The sequence below is a fragment of the Podarcis erhardii genome, assembly GCF_964252035.2.
Source record: "Podarcis erhardii genome assembly, chromosome: 15".
NCBI classification, from domain to species: domain Eukaryota; kingdom Metazoa; phylum Chordata; class Lepidosauria; order Squamata; family Lacertidae; genus Podarcis; species Podarcis erhardii.
This window is the reverse complement of record NC_138505.1, coordinates 17,173,346-17,192,800: the sequence shown is the minus strand read 5'-3', so window position 1 is coordinate 17,192,800 and position 19,455 is coordinate 17,173,346. Positions and strand designations below refer to the sequence as shown.

Here is a 19,455-nt window from a genome sequence, read left to right as displayed (position 1 = left end):
GTTCAGATGACGCCGGGTGGGCGGGGCATGGCGGAGACACGCCCTCCAGCCTCGTCGGCCAAGTGGACGCCACCCAATGCCCAGCCGTCTGCCTCAGGCCCCTCCCACTCTGCCTCAGGCCCCGCCCTTTCTCTCTCCCTTCACCCGGCCGCCGGCCCGACTCCCTTCAGTCAGAGCAAGGATGGCGCAGGCGTCGGCTGTTCCGTTTGTGCTGCTGCTGCTGCTGGGTGCCTCCGCGGCGATGCCGGGGGGAGCCCGGGAGGTGGACGTGCGGAGCGGCCAGGCCCGTGAGGCGGCTCGCTTCGCCTTGGCCGAGACTTTCCAGAGCGACAAGGCGGGCTCCGGAGGTGGCGGTCGCCTTTGGACGCTGCGCTCAGCCCAGACGCAGGTGAGATGCAGAAAGGCTGGGCGCAGGTGCGGGGGGACGACCTTGGGGCTGGAAGAAATGAGGGGGAATCATGACTTGGGGGGCACGGGTGCTAGGAGGGAGGAACCTTGGGGCTGGAAGAATTGGATGGGGCTCAGCACTTTGGAGGAGCATGAAGTATTTGGGGGCTGAAGCACGTCGGGGGACTTTGGGGCTGGAAGAAGTGGGGGCTATGACTTAGGATGGGGGAGGATAAAGTATTCCTCGTAATCCAAAGCATCTGGGGGTCAAAGACGCTATGAGGACCTCTTGCCCCGAGTAGCCTCCATCCAAGTCCATTCATTGCACTTAAGTCCGTCCCCCTTTCCCCAATGAGTTCAAAATGGTGACCTACATGGTTTTTCTGCATCTCATTTAATCCCCATAATAACCCTGTGAGGCAGGGTAGGCTGAGAGACAGTGACAGAGCTTAACTGTTACACCACCACTGGCTCTCATGCCAGCTATTTTTGCCAATCTACCCCAGTATTGTGTGCTCTGGCTGGCAGCACTTCTCCAGGGGCTTGGCTATGGGGTCTCCCCCCCCCTCCCAACACCTCCTTGATCCTCTGAATTGGGGATTTAACCCTGGACCTTCTGCATGCAAAGTGTGTGCTCTTTGTTTTGCCAAGAGACCCAGAAACCCCACCCCTTCCAGTCAAATTAATTTAATTTAGCGAACTAGTTAAGGCATTTGTACCTTGCCCCTCAGCCAAAAAGAATTCCAGAGCAGCTTACGTTCATTCAGTTAGAACAAGACTGACCCTGCCTTCTGGATTACAGTCTAAATGACAGGTTGTCAGTGCTTTTTTTCTGGGAGTACTCAAGTGTAGGCAGTACCAGAACCTTTAATTTTCAAATGTTAAAAGTGTGGCACTTACTGTAACAACGTCATGATGAGTACCGGCACCATTTTCCCTAAAAAAATAAAGCACTGCACGTTGTCCAAGGAAAAGAATGTCCTTCACACAGTGCATAGTTAAAATATGGAACTCGCTCCCACAGGAGGTGGTGTTGGACACCAACTTGGAACGCTTTAAAAGAAGATTGGACAAATTTATGAAGAAGGGGTCTGTCAGTGGCTACTAGCCACAATGGCTATGCTCTGCCTCCACAGCTTCTGAATACCAGTTGCTGGAAACCACAGGAAGGGAGAGTGTTCTTGTGCTTGCTGGTTTCCCTTGGGCATCTGGTTGACCCCTGTGAGAACAGGATGCTGCACTTGACGGGCCCCCTTTGTTCTTGTGAAAAAGGGACTGGAAGGGATGGGAAGTAAACTGAGACATCAGTTTTTAAAATTAAGTAAGAAGTTCCTGTAATGACCAGCTGTCATTACAGTTCAGGGCAAGAGGCTGAAGCAGCCTGCTACCAGGTGACATTTGAGGGAGGGGAGGCCTGATGGCATCTGTAGAGAGTATTTTCTCTATCAGCCCCCGCCCCGAGCTCCACAGGCATCCGAAATGGCAAACGCAGGACTTAGGAAGTACAGAGGGCCGGGGAGTCTGCCGCTGAGGATATTATTTTTCTTCTTCTCGCTCCCTTTGGGATCCTTATTGCTGTCCTAGGTGTCTTCTTGTTGACAATTAGAAGCACAATCCACTTAACTCTTAAAATAGTTACGAGTGGCTTCCATCAAGCTAGACTGCTTTAACTGGTATACTGGCAGAGGGCGAGGGAATCTGCCTCCATCTGATTAGCTGGAGTCCTGGATAATTGACCTGCAAGTAACAAACCTCTGGGCCGAGGCTGTCACTCCATGCTGGAGAACTAGGTCAGTGACTAAGAGTAAGGCCAGTGGAATGCCCTTACAGCTGACAGTCAGCAAGAGAAACTCAGCCCCATGCATTCCTGCTCCTCCCTCAGAACCAGGTTGCATCTTTGATGGAATCTAAATATCAGAAACAAAAGAGTGTGTGTGTGTTTTATCAGTATATGAAATGGTCTGCAGGCCTAACCATAATTCCCATGAGGAGGCAGCCTGCTCTGTTTAATTCTTCCCTGTACAACTGTGGTGCTGACTCTCACAGAAGTGTTTTGGCCACAGTTGGCCTCGAGCCTCCAGTATTGTGCCTGGTTAGTTCTCCAAGTGTGTCTGTGAGGCTTTATTTCCTTCCTGGCTTTCATGAGAGCCTTTTGCTCAGTGTTTGGGATTGTGAGACAGAATCACATAAGAAGAGCCCTTCTGGATCAGGCCAATGGCTTATCAAGTCCAGCATCCTGTTCTCACAGTAGCCAACCACTCTCTCATCTCCTGTGGATTCCAGCAACTGGTATTCAGACGCATACTGCCCCTGACCTCCATGGAAGCAGAGCATAGTGATTGTGACTAGTAGCCTTTGATAGGCTTCTCTTCCATGAATTTGTCTAATCATCTTTTACAGCCTCCTATAAAAGTGTTTAACTATGTACTCTTTGAAAGACTCCTTCCTGTTATCTGTTCTGAAGCTTCCACATTCAGTTTGATTGGATGCCCATGACTTCTAACGTGATGAGAGAGGGAGAAAAACTTTCCTCTGTCTACTTTCTCCATGCCATGCATAATTTCATGGACTTCTGTCACGTCTCGTCCTTTCTCTATGCTAAAAAGTCCCCAAACGCTGCAACCTTTGTTCATGGGGGAGTCATTCCATACCTTTGATCATTTCAGTTGCCCTTTTCTGAACCTTTTCCAACTTTACAGTATCCTTTTTGAGGTGAGGTGACCACAGACTTGGCCAGCCAGCAAGAGACAGAATAGTCGGGTCCCTTTCTCTGTCTGTCAGGAATTGTGGAATGCTGAAATGTTTCCCAGTGTCAGCGGTGTGCCAGGCAGTGACTGTGTATCGTTTTAATTTCATGAAGTTCCTGTTCTATGCATGTATGGATTGAACTTGCAGTGTGAGCTTGTGAACTTCAAGTTTAAAGCCGGGCGGTGAACTTTTGAGTCCAGCCATAGTCATCTGCTGCCTCCTCCTTCCAAACAAATAAACAACCAGAAAACCATTGAGGCCACTCTAGGTCTTTTCCAGTTTCTTCCGAACTGGTTTTGGTGGTTGCAGGCAGTGAACATCACTGGGCAATTTCCCAACTTTTCCCACTTGCCTGAGCGCTGTTCTTTCCTCATCTCCAGGTGGTGAATGGAATCAAGTACTACCTGGATGTGACTCTGCTGCAGAGCAGTCAGTGCAGTGGGAAGCAGGCTGTGGGGCAAGATGCTCCTAGTTGCCTCACTCCAGAAGAGCCGGAGCAAATGGTAAGAATCAGCATTGTACTTTTGCTTTCTGGTTAAAAGGGGCAGGGGGAATGTAGCTAGTACCTTCAGTGTGCTGGAAACCTGGAGTCTGGTTCCCAAGGTATCCTAGTTTTGCATGGCTCTATTGATTTCTCTTCTGAGTTTAAAAAAGAATCTGGTACATCATGCAAAACACACAGGGCTGCAACAGTTAGCACAGGCACTGGCACATAATACCTGTTCCGCATTTGTAGGAAATCAGTCTTTTAGTGTGGCAGCACCTGCACTTTGGAACTCCCTGCCAATTGATAATCAGGCTGGTGCCTTCACCAAACTCCCTTCAGTGCCTGGCTTTGTTTAGACAAGCGTATACAGATACCTGAACATTGATGTCTGTTTTAATCTGTTTTTTTTTATCCTGATTTTAATTTTTTGAATGTTTTTACTGGTAGTTTTTAGTGTATTCTTGTTTTCATTTACCACTTTGAGATTTTTTTACAATCAGTATAATTTATTTGTATACCTTCCTTCACCCAAAGATCACAGGGCGGTTCGCAACATAAAAATACAAAATGAAAACACAAAATACATAATAAAGCAAAAACAAACCAAACCAAAACAAAACAAAACAATAACCTCCCCTCCCACAGAAACATTTGAAAGGGTGGTAAAATGCCCCCAGTTGGGTATATCAGCTCTTGTCTCTATTCCAACAGTGCTACAAGTCCCTGAGTACGACCTCTGTGTGCATTAGGAAACAGGATGGGCTGAGACTGAGGGGCACCTGAGGCTGGGACTCTGCAGAATCTTTCCCTGGCACCTCAGTTTCCCTGGAAGTGTGGATATGCAGATGGCAGTGAAGTGGGATTTCTAACTATCCCATCTCCAAACAGACACCTCTTTGCTTGAAGAGCAGCAGACCTCCCACTGGGACCTGTGGCTGGTGCAAAGTAGTTTGTGCAAATATGGTCTCCTCCTTCCAACGGGCTGGAGAAATGAGGGCAAGTTCGATGTCCAGGAGACGAATGGGGAAGTAGCAGGTCATTGCCCAGAAGCTTGGGAAGGTTACAGATTTGCTTTGGCCTGCATAAAGCAGCGTGTTAACAACAGTAAACATTGGTACTGTTGACTCAGACTTCTCATTATCAAGGCTACAATCTCCATAAGCACATGCCAAATTCAGTTTGTCCCCCTGGGCCTCACATGTTTCTCTTGTGATCTGGCATCACTGAATCTCTTTGCATAAACTTCCCCTCAAAGAAGGGCAGTTTGGTTTGGCTGCCCAGCCTGTCAGCTGACAGTGCCTCATGTAGCTCCAGGGGTTGGGTGCCAAAGAGGAAGATAGAGAGCTTTGACATGTATACGACTGGCACAGTTGCTGTATCCAAAAGTTTATCCTAGCCTTACCTGAAGATTGAACCTGGGACATTCTGTATGCAAGGCAGATTCTCTACCTCTGAGCTACGTAAGATGGGCTTGATCCAGCAGGCAGGCTCTTCTGAGATTCTTATGGTGTGCTTGATCCCCCAAGCTGAAGACTGATGTGGTTGCAACCCAGGCGCAACTAGCCTTCAGTGCAAGATATCTGACAAGTACACACACTGACCCTCTTGCTAGGACTTATTTTCATGAGATCAGCCTCAATTAAGATGCAAACGGTCCTCCCAGTGAAGTGGCTGGTAGGGACAAAGCATCTCTGGTGCATGGTACAAGATGAACGCCCCAAGGCACCTTACTGTTTGGAGTCATAGATCATTAGGTCATAGAATCATGGGAAGGGGACCCTGTGGATCATCTAGTCCAACCCCCTGCAATGCCAGGAATATGCAGCTGTCCCTTATGGGGATCGAACCTGCAACCTTTTGGGAGGAGAGCAGCCCTTTCCTGCCAGAGGTCCTGACTTCCTTTTGCCTCCTCAGATAGCCCAAGTAGACCCCATTTCCTCTCCTAGAGTTGATGGCAAGGCAATATTTCTGATTTCCAGCCTTGCATCCATCCGCCGCATGCATCTTAACTGAGTGACTTGTCCTGACTTTCTGTGCCTTGCTTGCCCTCCTAACCTTTTCTGTTCTTCCCTTCCAGTCATGTCACTTTGAGGTCTGGAGCCAGCCCTGGGCAAACAGGAAGAGGCTGGTGAAGCAAGAGTGTCGCCTGGCTGGTAAGTCAGGTCTGGGTAGTCTGTCTGAAGCGTTAAAAGCAGAAAATACAGTCAATAAGGCAGGGCCCCAAACCTTTGCATACTGTTGACATAAACAGTAGCTCCCTGAGCCAAGCTTTTCCTTCAAGGATATTGATTGTAAAAACCAGCAGCAACCAGAACGGGTAAGATAGCTCTTGTACCGGCCTATCTACTTCCACAGAATTCTCCTTCAGGTGGCAAATAGCCTCCACACTGTAATGCTCCATCCAGGTTGGAATCCTATCAGTGCAACTGAGCAAATGCAAGTAGCTTCAGAGCCATTTAGAATTCCTTCGTCTGGGGCTGCCAACCATTCTTTGGTCCGTGGGGATTTATGACTGTGTGCTGTGGGCGCCACCGAGCCTGATTGCTTCTCTCTGCGTCCTCTGGATCAACTTTCCTGTCAGAGTTCACACATACGCACTCTTTGCCTTTCCAAGGGATCTGGATAAAAGTCGACCCAATAATATTAATCTGAGGCTTAAAAAGCACATAGTTGGAAGAGGAAATGGGAAAGAGCGCCACTTTTCCAACTTTCTCCTCCTGTTCAAGGAGCCCCCCCCCCTCATTTACACGGGCTTTACGTTCTGAGGTACTGTGTGCGTCAGTGAAATTGTGTATAATTGAAACCCATTGAAAAAGCCTGCAAGCACCCTGCTCTGCCCTTTTAGTGACATTTCAGTGATGTCTTTATGATGTTTATGGGTCACTTCTGGGCTTGGCGCAATGCACATATACACGGTTGCACACATATGGAACGTGCCTAAACAGGGGGTGGGGGTGCTGCCTGTATGTACCTTTAAAGGGAGAAAAAACTGGCCACCCTCACGGCCTCATGACCAGTGGGTAGTGCAGGGAGGGGCTTTGTGGGGGCCAGGAGAAGATTGCAAGGCACTATGATGTTGATACCTGGACTTACATCATTTGCGAGATGGGTGTCCGTGTGTGTAATTGATACATGGCCTCACCTTTTCTCCCCAGGCACCATGAATCATTCAGGGGCATGAATCATTAAGGTGTAGGCTGCTGGGTAAAATATTTCCTTCTGCATATCTGGTTAAGCACATTTCTGCGAGGAGGTGTAATGGGAAGGATTGGGGGTTTAGCTGATAGCCATTTAGAATGTAGGTGACTTTTGGAATACAGTGGTACTTCTGGATACGAACAGGATCCGTTCCAGAGCCCCGTTTGCATCCAAAAGCAAACGTATCTAGCGACTGCATGTCTGCGCACGTGTGCGTTGCTTTTTGACGCTTCTGCGCATGCGCATGACATCATTTTGAGCGGCGAAACCCGGAAGTAACACGCTCTGTTACTGCCAGGTTGCCGTGGAGCACAACTCGAACGCGCTCAACCTGAAGCGCATTCAACCCGAGGTATGACTGTATCCACGTAGTCTGGTGATGGAGTGTGGGATAGTAAATAAATAAACACTCACCCACCCCTTGTTCTTGCAGAGCCATCGGAGGTAGTCCACGCAGCAAAACTGGGGGAGTGGGAAGTGTTCCGTCCGAAGGCACCTGCCAAGGAAGTCGAGGAGTTAACCCAGGAAGAGAGGTTTCTGCAGGTGAGTGTCATTCATCTGCTTTTTGGAGCTGGGGTGTGAACTCTCTTAGCAGGGCAAAGCAGGGCTGTGTTCCTGCTGACTGAGTTGTCTCTTTCTCTTCTTTCCCTTTATACCAAAAGCATGTACATGTACCTTGGATCCCAAATGCCTTGGTACTCTGACATTTTGGCTCCCAAATGCCGCAAACCTGGAAGTGAGTTGTTCCGGTTTGCGAACTTTCTTTGGAACCCGAATGTCCAACATGACTTCCGATTGGCTGCAGGAGCTTCCTGCAGCCAACCAGAAGCTGTGCTTTGGTTTCTGAACATTTTGATAGCCGGACGGACTTCCGGAACGGATTCCGTTCGACTTCCGAGGTATGACTGTATACATTTGAGACAGGCACAATCTTCCAATTTTGGTCAAAAGTGCACAGCATTCCTGTTTGCATGTTCCTGATTCTAACATTAGGGAAACTGGATGGCTGATTCGTCTTGGGTACTTTGATATCATCTGTCTAAGATAACCTTGCTTCTGATATAGCAATTTTAAAAAAGTAATTGGCTAGGGTAATGAAAGTTCAAAGGTCAAAGAAAGATGGGCAGGTTTTTGGCAGGCTGGCATTTATTCACTGATTTCATAAAATGCCAGGAATCTGGTAGATCAATTCCAACTATATATAAAACAGTTTGGTCTTTTAAAGAGAAAGACAGGATTCATTGTAGAAGGGTTAGATTAATTAAGAAAAATGAAACGTGCATCTAATTAATGGAGTCCTTTGTTTAGATTATAGGTTATAAGAGACAATGAATGCTGTAAAGGAAAATAATAATACTATTGAAGATCAAATATTATGTTTAATAGGTTCTTAACACTACTTGTAAAATATATTGTGTTAAAGAAATGTAATATTATGCTGGAAATACTGTTCATAGGAGGGGAGAGGGCTAATTTATATTTATGCCTTAATCAACATTATTTCTGCAATACAGTTTGGAAAATAAAATAAAATTGCACTCTGCAGTTGAAGGCAGCAGCTCTGTTTCTGCGATTCAGTTCCTTGTGTACCAGTTTCTCAGTTCTGGATTCTTCCATCCCCAGAATGCCTCCAACCACCTGGTGCCCCTCTTCAAGGAGTTCTTGACAACTTATGAGAAGAGCTACAAGGACAAGCAAGGTGAATGTTGAGTGAATGTTGAGCAAAGCAACAACATGCCTGGGCTGCCCTGCGTGGTGTAGTGGTTGGTCTAGGACCTAGCAGAGCCCAGAGTTTAGAATCCCCACTCAGCCATGAAGCTCGTGGGATAACCTTGGGCCAGGTGCAGTTTCTCAAGTCTGATGTACCTCGCAGAGTAATTGTGGGGATAAAATAAGGAGGGCTGGGGGAAGAAGAAGAAGAAGAAGAAGAAGAAGAAGAAGAAGAAGAAGAAGAAGAAGAAGAAGAAGAAGAGGAGGAGTAGTAGTTTGGATTTGATATCCTGCTTTATCACTACTGTGTACGCCACCTTGAGCTTCTTGGAAGCAAAGCGGGATATAAAATTCAAGAAATAAATATAAGCTGCAAAGGTCAGGCTAGCTTCTCAGCAGAGTTCCTCTGATGTTCAGATTTTGCAGCAGGCATGGCTGTCCTTGCTTGGGCTGTTGGGAGTTGGGAAGGCAGGCATTGGGAAGGCCACAGGCTCCCCGCCTCCCTTGTCTGTCTTCCAGCTTCTCCTGATCCAGTTTGGCATCCCTCCACTCCCTGGTGCACACCAGCCCCACATACACACTGCTGGCAGTAGCATTCTGCATGTTAAGCATCCTTAAAGAACTGTAGGCATAACTGCTGATGGATAAGAACCAATAAGAATCAATACTCATGCTCAGACCTTGTTTCCTTGGCCTCCTGCTCTTTTAGAGACCGAGAGGCGTTTCAGGATCTTTGCAGAGAATCTGGAGAAGGCCCGGCTAATTCAGGAACTGGATCAGGGCACGGCAGAATACGGTGTCACCAAATTCAGTGATCTGACAGGTAGGTGAGGACAGGGCAGGGACTCTACAGCTACCTTCCCCTCTGAATCACAGAGCTACAGCTGGTAGACCCGCCTTCGCCAACCAGGTGCCCTCCAGATGTTGCAGGACTAAAACGCCCATCAGGAGGGCACCAGGCAGAACAGGCAGCAGTAAACAAATGGTATTATCTACAAAACTGCTGCCACTTAGTCCTCACAGTGGCACCACAAACCCTCTCTGAAAAGGCTCCAGCTAACAGGTTAGAGTCTTGTCTTCTTTATCCTGCAATGTGGTAAGTGTTACATATCCCAGCTTCCTTGGAAAGTGCAGGTGTCTCAAACCAGATGTTTTAGTTTTACATTCAGTTACTCACATTAAGGAACTGGGATAATACATTATCCAGATGTGTATATTAAAAGGTTTCTTTTTTCAATGAAAGAGAGAGAGAGAGAGAATGAAACAAAGTGCATAAAAGTAGCATAAAATAAAGCAAAAATGGGTATCTAATGTTTTTAAAATTACAGCACAAGTTCCAAAGAGGAAAGATACAGATATGTATTTGTGGCAGATAGAACTCAAGAACTTCAATCAGCCAGGAAGGCTAGAGTGTCATATTTTATGAAATCTGGTGCTTTTGTCTTTTCATCACACAATGTATCTTTCTCCTTTGTTTCAGAGGAGGAGTTCCGCTCCACGTACTTGAACCCACTGCTTTCCCAGCTGCCTGGTCGGCCAATGAAACCAGCCACCATCCCTAAAGATCCACCCCCTGATGCATGGGACTGGCGGGACCACGGGGCTGTCACGGGTGTCAAGAACCAGGTAGGTTTTCCTATGCCCCACTATGGAAGCAGCTGCTTCCTCAAGGGGACCAGGTTGGGCTTAAAGTTTCCAAAGGGGATAAAAGTTCCACTGTTTCCCTGTGTGGGTTTGTTGCATGAGGTTGGTGAGGAGGTGGAAGAAGGCAGTGATCCACCCTAGGTTCTGGGCCTGAACTCTATTTTGTTTTGTTCTCTGTAGGAATTTATATCCCAGCTTTGTATCAAATTTTGATGCAAGGCAGCTTACAACATGTAAAAAACGTCCTCATAAAATGAAAAGTAACTAATTGAAAGCAGTAGTTAAAATACATCGAAACACATTTAGAACCAGCAGCTAAAGTAGTTTGCCCCGGCAACAGCATCTGCATTGTCTGCACCTTAGTTTTCAAAGACCTATCTGAATACAAAAGTCTTAAGTCTGCCAGCAGAAAGATAAACAAGAGGGAGCCAGTTTAACCTCTCCTGGGAGAGGATTCCACAATCTGGGAGCAGCCGCAGCAAAGGTTCTTTCTTGTGTCATCACCAACTGTGTTTTTGATGTTAATGGGTCCAAGAGAAGGTGCTCACCTGAGGATCTTGGCTCCCAGAAAGGTTTATATAGGGAGTTATGGTCTTTCAGGTAACCTGGTCCCAAGCCACATAAGGCTTTATAGGTCAGAACCAGCGCTTGGAATTGTGCCAGTGGACCAGCAGCCAGTGAAGTTGTTTAACAGATGTAAGATGCCTTCTTCCAGGCTTCTTCTGTATTTTCTCCTTTTTCATTTTATGACCAGTTTATAATATCTGGAATAACTCTTTCCCTTTATCAATGACTGCAGGGTTACTGTGGCTCCTGCTGGGCCTTCTCTGTGACAGGCAACGTGGAAGGGCAGTGGTTCCTCCGCAATGGCACTTTGGTCTCCCTTTCTGAGCAAGGTAGGGAGTTCTTTGAGGAGGCCTGGCCTCTCATGTTTGGATCTGGGAGCTTTCTGGGCAGCAGAGCTAAAAGAAAACAAAAAAACTGCCAGTGAAGTCATTGCTTGTGCCTTGTTTACATGGCCACGTTGACTCAAATGTTTTACAGGTAGAGGATGCTTGCATTCTCGAAGCAGATTTTTTTTTTTTTTGCTTTCATTACCTTGTTATAACCCATCCTGGGATCACATATGGCAAAGAGCGAGATGTAACTGCTTTGAGTTTTTCCTTCAATCAAGTGGCATATGAATTTTATGAAAGAAATGTCATAAAGAAATAAATTGGGAAGTTGGCTGACTTCAGGAGCAAGACTGGACATGTCTTTGGGTGTTCACCCTCCAGTTTCCAGCTGACCTGATTTCTGCTCCCTCCACAGAGCTGCTGGACTGTGACTCCGTAGACAAAGCCTGTGGAGGAGGACTTCCATCCACGGCCTACGAGGCCATCGAAGGGCTGGGTGAGTCAGCAAAATATTTTTGCTCCAGCGCGGCACTTGGTCTGCAGCTTGTTCCTCTGCATGTACCTTGACATCCAGAGATTAAGATGTTTTGAGTGTTCAGAGACTTGTTTTCACAGTCGTCTCTGAACTGGAGAAACTAGGTGCCTTGAGCACGTTGGTGCTGGAAATGCTGGTTTGTTCCCAAGGCTAAAAGGTAACTGAGTTTTGTCAGTTGCGTCTAGAGCACCATTCATGCCAGATCCTTCCCTTTTAGAAAAAATCCATTCCCCCTTTCTTGGGGCAAACCCTGAATTTTTCAAGAGTGCACATGCTGCCTTTACTGCAGTTCCCCAATGGCTGTGAAGCAACCACCACAGTGAGGCTGGAAGATGCTCTGTTTGTTCAGCCGTTTATTGACAATGCAAAGTCCCTCTTCAGAACTGCTGGATTCTGGCTTGTTGTTCCTTGCTGCTTTTATTGCTGGAAGCTGCCTCTAGAAGTATTATTAAGGTAAAGGGACCCCTGACAATTAGGTCCAGTTGTGACCGACTCTGGGGTTGCGGTGCTCATCTCGCTTTATTGGCCGAGGGAGCTGGTGTACAGCTTCCGGGTCATGTGGCCAGCATGACTAAGCCGCTTCTGACGAACCAGAGCAGCGCACGGAAACACCATTTACCTTCCCACCGGAGCGGTACCTATTTATCTACTTGCACTTTGGTGTGCTTTCAAACTGCAAAGTTGGCAGGAGCTGGGACCGAGCAATGGGAGCTCACCCCGTCGTGGGGATTCGAACCACCAACCTTCTGATCAGCAAGTCCTAGGCTCTGTGGTTTAACCCACAGCGCCACCTGCATCCCACAGAAGTATTATTAGGGCATAATAAATGTGGGTTTTTTTTAAAAAGCCACTCTTAGATCCTTATTCTGCACAGCAAGAGCCCCGCCTGTACACGGTTTTCTTTGCCAGGTCATCACCTTCCTTGGCCTTCCTGATTCTCCTTCTCTTCCCCAGGCGGCCTGGAGACAGAGCGCGATTACAGTTATGAGGGGGTCGAGCAGAAGTGCGGCTTCTCTAAGGATAAGGTGGCCGTCTACATCAATAGCTCCGTATCAATATCCCGGGATGAGACAGGTACGTGTCTGAGACCATGGCTTGGGGTGCCAGTTAGTGAATCAAATTGTGGGCCTCTTAATACCTAGAGAGATCTGGAACACTCCGCTGTGGAATGAGGAAGGCCACTTGCTACTGCCTAGAGCAAGGGTTGGGCAAACTTTTCCCAGTCCCAGGGCTGCCTTCCCTCTTGGCCAAACTTCCAGAGGCCACATGCCAGTGGTATGTGGGACCAGAGCAGGCACAGGCAAACTCGGCCCTTCAGATGTTTTGGGACTACAGCTCCCATCATCCCTAGCTAACAGGACCAGTGGTCAGGGATGATGGGAATTGTAGTCTCAAAACATTTGGACAGGGCAACAGATGTTACGGAAGTCAGCCATGTAAGAATTGGTGTAAACATCTATATCTGTTTATGAAAATATTTATATGCTGCAAATCATAACAAAATAAAAGCAGTGTACAATAATAACTATATAATATAAAAACACATTTAAGATCAGAGACCATCATCTAAGTGTTATGGAAAGATGGCTTCTTAATTGCTGGCATAAGCTTGACGACATAGAGAAGTTCTCAGCAGATATTTAAAAGTAGCTGGATGCTGAATCTCTGTTAGCAGAGTGTTCCACAGGACTAGGCCAATAAGACTAAAGACTCTATTTCACGCTGATGTCAAATGACCTTTGCCAACTCAAGGGATGACCAATGAGGTTCTTCCAGGTGATCTTGGTAACTGAGCCAGGATATAAAGGTTCAGGCCATCTCTAAGGTGCCTTGGATCTGAGCTGTTCAGGGCTCTGTAAAATCAGTACAAGGACCTGGCTTGGTAGTAGATGGGCAGCCAGTGCGGAGGTTATTTACTCCCTCTTCATCCATACAAGCAAGAGGTATTATCATGGTCCAATAACACATTCTGGCCAAGAAAAAGCACAGGCAGGGTCATAGAGACTTGTGGTCTATGGGATGGATTTAGAGGCCTGGATGACTGAGGCACCCCAGGCCCGCCCTAGATGTTCTCTGGACTTGATAGGTGCCCTTCTTGCTGCTTTTATGGCTAAGAAACATTCAAGACCACACACTTGATACTTAACAGTTTCTCTGCTGAGCCATCCTGCTACGATCTCTTGTCCTACCTGCTGCCACCATGCATGGGTGTAGGAAGTGCAACTGAGGCCAGGGAGAGAGGCAGCGTATCAGTATCTCAAATGCATGGCGATCCACATGTGTAAAATGCTTTCATTTTCTGGGGCAGGGCCTGCAGCGCAGCTCCCATAAGCTCCCTCTCCTTCTCTTATATCTCTCTGCATCATATAATGGCTTTGCTTATTAACCAGTCACCCTCTCCGTTTCAGAGATCGCTGCCTGGCTGGCTAAGAACGGCCCTATTTCCATTGCTCTGAACGCCTTTGCCATGCAGGTGAGGGAGCCCCTGGAGGGCCATGCTTCTTTTTCCATGCTGTAAGGAACAGAGGTTGCCCTTTTGGTCAAAAAACATCCCCCCCCCATCATTTGTTGAGCGGGTGGGGAGCAAAATGAAACCCTCCGAAAAAAATCACAGTGGAGGGACAGAAATTTCTATGCAGGTTTGAGCAGGGAGTTGCATTAACTTTATGATGTGGCCATAGGTTTTCCATTTTCCCTTGTTTTTTAAAACTTAAAACAGAAGAAAAGAAATCCTGGGATGCCGTTGGAGCTCTGCCACCTCCTGCCCTAGGACTCAGAGCCATCTCTGATTCAGGACAGGCAAAACAAAGCCCTTCTCCACACAGAAATAGAACTGTCGAATTTGCAAGTGCTAAATGCAGCAATGGCCACTAATGTGACCGGCTTCCAAAACAGGTTAGACAAACTCAAGGAGAATAAGCCTGGCGACGGCTCTTAGCCATGATGGTTATTTTCTGCCTCCGCTGTCAGGAAGCAGCATGCACCTGAACACAAGCTGAATCACAGGTGGAGAAGAGAGTATTGCTGTTGTCCTTGCGAGCTTTCTGGTTGGTCAGACTGCTGGGCCTCTGGTCTGATCCAACAGCTAGCCCTGCTTGCATTTCTTTCACACGGCTTACTCTGCTTCCAAATTTGGATTGGCCTAGTTCAGTTTTTGTTGCTTGAGAGAGAGGGTTGCTTGATTGAGAGAGGGAGGGCTGAGTCATGCAGAATACGAGGGAACAGATCTGTTCAGAGGGGCAAGGACTCCTTGCAGCTAGGACACATTTGACTTTCTTAGTAGCTTCACGCATAGACCTTCAAGCCCTCCCAAATTGCCTGAAGGCCCAAACATTGCACAGGGTGCAACATGTATGTATTAAGTTGTTTGGAGTCCAGGATTGTCTCTGAGCCCTCTTCCCCTTCTTCCCCTGTCCAGTTCTACAGGAGGGGAGTTTCCCACCCCTTCTTCCTGCTCTGCAACCCGTGGATGATTGACCACGCAGTCCTCTTGGTGGGCTACGGCACACGTAAGTGGCTACTTTTACTTGTGGGGGGGGGGAATGCTCCCCAAACGTGAAGGTGGGGAGATTCACTCTGGAATCTCCATTCCTCCACCCTGCAGTTTAGCGTTCAGAAGCAGTCTTCATCTGTGTTCAATAAGCTTGCTTTACTTAGTTCTAATTTATTTGTGCGACCTATCTAAAACATTTTTTTGTGCCACCCTACCTCCTTTCTAAAATGCTCACACAAAGACTTTAGAAAAAAGGGATGAAACTTTAAATTACCCTAAAGGTCGCTCAGTTAAAACCTACTCGCGTCTGGGCAAAACATATTAGAGCAGTTTTACTAGCGCTGGCACCTGATGTTTGTCTGATCTAAGTCCCTAGTTCTCATGATTCCCAAAGTTTCGCATCAAACTCCCCAGTTGTAACAGGTGTGACTAATAGAGGCTGAAGGAGAACTACAAGTGGGGAGTTTCCTTGCTTGTGATGGATGTTCAGAGGTGGGCAGGGAGCGGTGGGTGGGTGGAGGAAGCAGGAAGGGTCGAGAATGATTTTCTTCCTGCTTGCAAAAAGCTGCTAGCTTCCATCCAAGGATGCTGCAGAGATCAGATCCGTCTTAAGCCACTTCAAGAGATTGATGGGTTGAGAGACCGGGGGGGGGGGTGGGACTCTCTTGAGGGATAGGTGGAGGATTTTATAAAATTTATATGCTGCTTTGGGGGGGGGGGGAGGGAAACAACTCAAAGCGGTTTACTGCTTGTTCTACCCCTGACAACTCTCTTTTGTTTCCACCTGTATGCACACACAGGGGGCCGTACTCCATTCTGGGCAATCAAGAACAGTTGGGGAGAGAATTGGGGAGAGAAGGTAAGCATTCTTCCAAACTCAGCTAGGCGACCTTTCCCCTGCTCTTGGCAATCTCTGTTCACATTGTAAGGAAGGGGCTGATACACTGAAAGCTCACGAGTCAGGCTTGGCTTTCTCCTCAGTGTAACTGCCTGCTGCCGACCCTCTGACCTAGTGTCTCTTTGCTTGACAATGCTTTTGAGGCAAGGAGGAGCCGGTGCCAGGTTATGGCTGACTTCTGCTTACGTTGTGCTGGCCAATGACATGCTCATGTGCAGGCAGAAGGCAGATATTTTTATATTTATTTCACAAAATGTAAGCCCCGTACGATCACATTTTATGCAAAGGTTCAAGTCCAAGGGTTTGGCTTATCCATGAAAATTGAAGTAAGGCAGATGGGGAGAGATAATCCCCAGAATCCCCAGCAAGCAAGGCAGAGAACTGAGAAGCTCTTTCTGCTCCAGCTTAAGCTCTCCATCTTGCTTGGGACTTGACTTGCACAAATTCAACCAGCTCGCCTTCAATCACGTAGGGTTGAAACTTAAATGAGTGTAAGATGTGATCATATTGTGGAACTGCTTGATTGTAAAAAATCTCAAAACAGTTTACAGAAAGGATATACAGTGGTACCTCGTGTTACATACTTGATCCTTTCCAGGGGTCCATTCGTAACAGGAAAACTCTCATAACTTGAGGCGCACTTTCTCTAATGGCAACTGCTGCCGCGCCGCGACTTCTGCTCGCATCCCAGGGCAAAGGTGGCAACAAGGGGCATCTACTTCCGGGTTAGTGGAACGCGTACCCCGCAGCATTCGTAAGGGGGATGGTACGTAACACGAGGTTCCACTGTAAAACCATCACTGAAAACTATCAAAACCAGCTTTTTAAAACTTTACTACAAACAATTAAAAACACATGTAAACATTCTACATATTTGACTAGGTTTCCGTAAACAAAAAAAGTTTTTCGCAGGCACCAAGAAGAGTACAGGGAAGGCGTCTGCCTGGTGTCAATGGGCAGGGAGTTCCAAAGTGTAGGAGCTGTCACAATAAAAGGTCTATTTCTTACAAATGTGCCACAGGCATTATGTGGCATCTATAACAATGCCAGTTTCACAGATATAAGTGGGCATATATATGGGGTGAGGTGATCTCGCAGGTAAACTGGTCCCAAGTTGCTAAGGGTTTGGTATGCTGATAGTAACACCTTGAACCTGGCCTGGGTAGCAAATGGGCAACTAGTGCAAATCTCTGACCAGAGGGGTTATATGCTGATGGGGTCCTGTCAGCAATTGTGCTGCAGCATTCTGCACTAACTGCAGCTTCCCGATCAAGTGCAAGAGTGTGTTGGGGTAATCCAATCTTGAAGTAACCAATACTGTGGCTAGGCTTTCCTGGTCAGGGAAGATCTGTGCTGCTTACTGACAATTGTCCTGTGTCTCTTTTCAGGGCTACTACTACCTGTACCGTGGCAGCCACGCCTGTGGCATGAACTCAATGTGCAGTTCTGCAGTGATAGAGTAAGCCTCTCGGGCCCATTGGCTGCCTCCGGTCCAAATCATCAACTTGCTGGCTTTCCACCCAGCACCAAGATGAAGATCGGAACACCTTCCCTGTACATTATTCTGACCCTGTTTACCCATTTCCCTTTCCAAATAGCCCTGGTTAGGTCTAGTGCATAACTGAGAAGATCTGGCCCCTGCTCCTGCCTGCTGCTATGAACGGTAGAGACTGAAGGTAGCATGTCCTAGGATAGGACCTTAACCTTGCTGAGATCCTTCAACCAGGCCAGGATTGGTGCTGGTGTGTGTTTAAAGGGTGCTCCCCTTTCCAGTAGGAGCAGATTCCTTCCCCCGACTCTCAGTGAAGGGGTACTTGGTGCCTGGGCAGATGCACAGAGGATGGCGAAGGGGACTTGCTCCTCTGAAATGGTTAGGTCATCAGCTGCTCCCCGCCTCTTTTACCTTGGTCAATCTTGAGCTGCTTTTTGGAAGGCAGACTGGGAATTGGGGCCAGGGAGGAAGGGGCAGCGCTCTAACTACCAGCTCCCATCCCAACTCCCTCTGCAAAAAGCAGGTCTCATTACTGTTTTTTAACCATAGGCCTCTTTAGTTTGGGCCACAGCTCAGTAGAAGAGCACCCACTCTGCACGCAGAAGGTCCCAAACAGTTACAGAATCTCATACAGTCCTGGAATTGTAGAGTTGGAATGGGGACCCAAAGAGTCATCTAGTCCAACCCTTCAATCCTCAGGAGGCAGGGCCAGGGAAGGCCCCCTTCAGGTTGAAGAGCTGCTGTGTTAGATGGACAGCAGTCAGTCTGACTTAGAATCATAGAGTTGGAAGAGACCACAAGGGCCATCGAGTCCAACCCCCTGCCAAGCAGGAAACACCATCAGAGCACTCCTGACATATGGTTGTCAAGCCTCTGCTTAAAGACCTCCAAAGAAGGAGACTCCACCACACTCCTTGGCAGCAAATTCCACTGTTGAACAGCTCTGACTTGGTCTAAGGCCAGCTTCCTGTTTCCACACAACTTGGGGAACCAGCTTGCATTTAAGACAAGATGTTCCAAGGAACTTCACAACTCACTCAAGCCCCCCTAAATAAGTGCAGGTGAATTTCCCCTTCCTTGTAGAGTTGAGGGGAGCACATTTAACACCCTTATTTCCCAGTTAGTCAGGGGCTTCTTTCTTTTGCACTCTCCAAGTCTTCCCACTCCCCGTAGGGATTGTAGCACTGATAAATGCCCCCCCAATGGGGTAGCCTTGTTTCCGTTAGCTCAAGTCTTCCTCTGCTTCTGGAAGACTTGACGTGGTGGAGTCACAGCCTTGCAGGACAGTCCTGCCTGTGGCTGGGCGGCTCCGCTAGCCTGTAGGAAAAGTAACCATTCCAGTATTGGTCAGCTTTTGCACTTAGATGCCATGAAATCTTTCTCCCTGCACCCACTACAAAAAAAGAGGTCAAACCCAGCCCACATTTTTTTTTAGATTTAGCTGCTCTGTATTAATGTTTGCTGCCAGAATGGAAATATTGGTGGAAGGTTTGAAGGCAATGCTGAGAGATGATCCCTAGCTTGGTCAGTCCTAAGCACCACCCAAACCTTCTCCTCCAGGGAATCCTACTTGAGCATTCCCCCCCCCCCCATTGCGCTCAGGGCTTTTGGGGAGTGGAAGGCATAACTAGCACTTGCAAAATGGCTGCTATAGAAAGTGTTTTTCCTTTGATTGCTGCTCTGAACACCCCACCCCCACCCTGAAAAAGCTGTTTCCCCTTCAGGGACTCTAATCTCAGCCAGAATGGCCTGAAAGTGGCTGCAAAAAAAGTGTTTCTGGAAGACGCAGCTGCTCATGTGGCTGTGCCTTCTGTTACTTTAAAGATGCAGCCTTTGGTGTTTCTGTAATTTCCACACTAATAAATACTGATGGACTCTGAACTAAAGTGTCTGTGTGTTTCAGGGGTGAGGGCAATGTGATGCCTGGAGTCTTGAGGGAGGGAGACTAGGTTTACCTCCTGCTAAGT

The 19,455-nt window shown here is 47.6% G+C and overlaps 1 protein-coding gene across 1 annotated transcript; it reads left to right on the top strand.

The window, feature by feature from the left end:
- The first annotated feature begins 144 nt into the window (after nt 1–144).
- On the top strand, nt 145–19,374 carry CTSF (cathepsin F). Its single transcript, XM_081841673.1, has 15 exons — nt 145–388; nt 3,516–3,638; nt 5,700–5,775; nt 7,254–7,363; nt 8,444–8,519; nt 9,240–9,353; nt 10,011–10,156; nt 10,974–11,070; nt 11,486–11,566; nt 12,560–12,679; nt 14,014–14,078; nt 15,024–15,114; nt 15,899–15,957; nt 17,385–18,251; nt 18,430–19,374. Exons 1-14 carry the CDS (start codon nt 182–184, stop codon nt 17,457–17,459), a joined length of 1,440 nt encoding a protein of 479 aa, XP_081697799.1. The 5' UTR covers nt 145–181; the 3' UTR covers nt 17,460–18,251; nt 18,430–19,374.
- Nucleotides 19,375–19,455: the final 81 nt, after the last annotated feature.

Excerpts from the sequence above, each read along its gene's own strand:
- CTSF (XM_081841673.1), top strand. The coding sequence starts at position 182 with ATGGCGCAGGCGTCGGCTGTTCCGTTTGTGCTGCTGCTGCTGCTGGGT. Across the intron at positions 9,354-10,010 it reads CAAATTCAGTGATCTGACAG|AGGAGGAGTTCCGCTCCACG; the intron begins GTAGGTGAGGAC and ends CCTTTGTTTCAG. Across the intron at positions 12,680-14,013 it reads AATATCCCGGGATGAGACAG|AGATCGCTGCCTGGCTGGCT; the intron begins GTACGTGTCTGA and ends TCTCCGTTTCAG.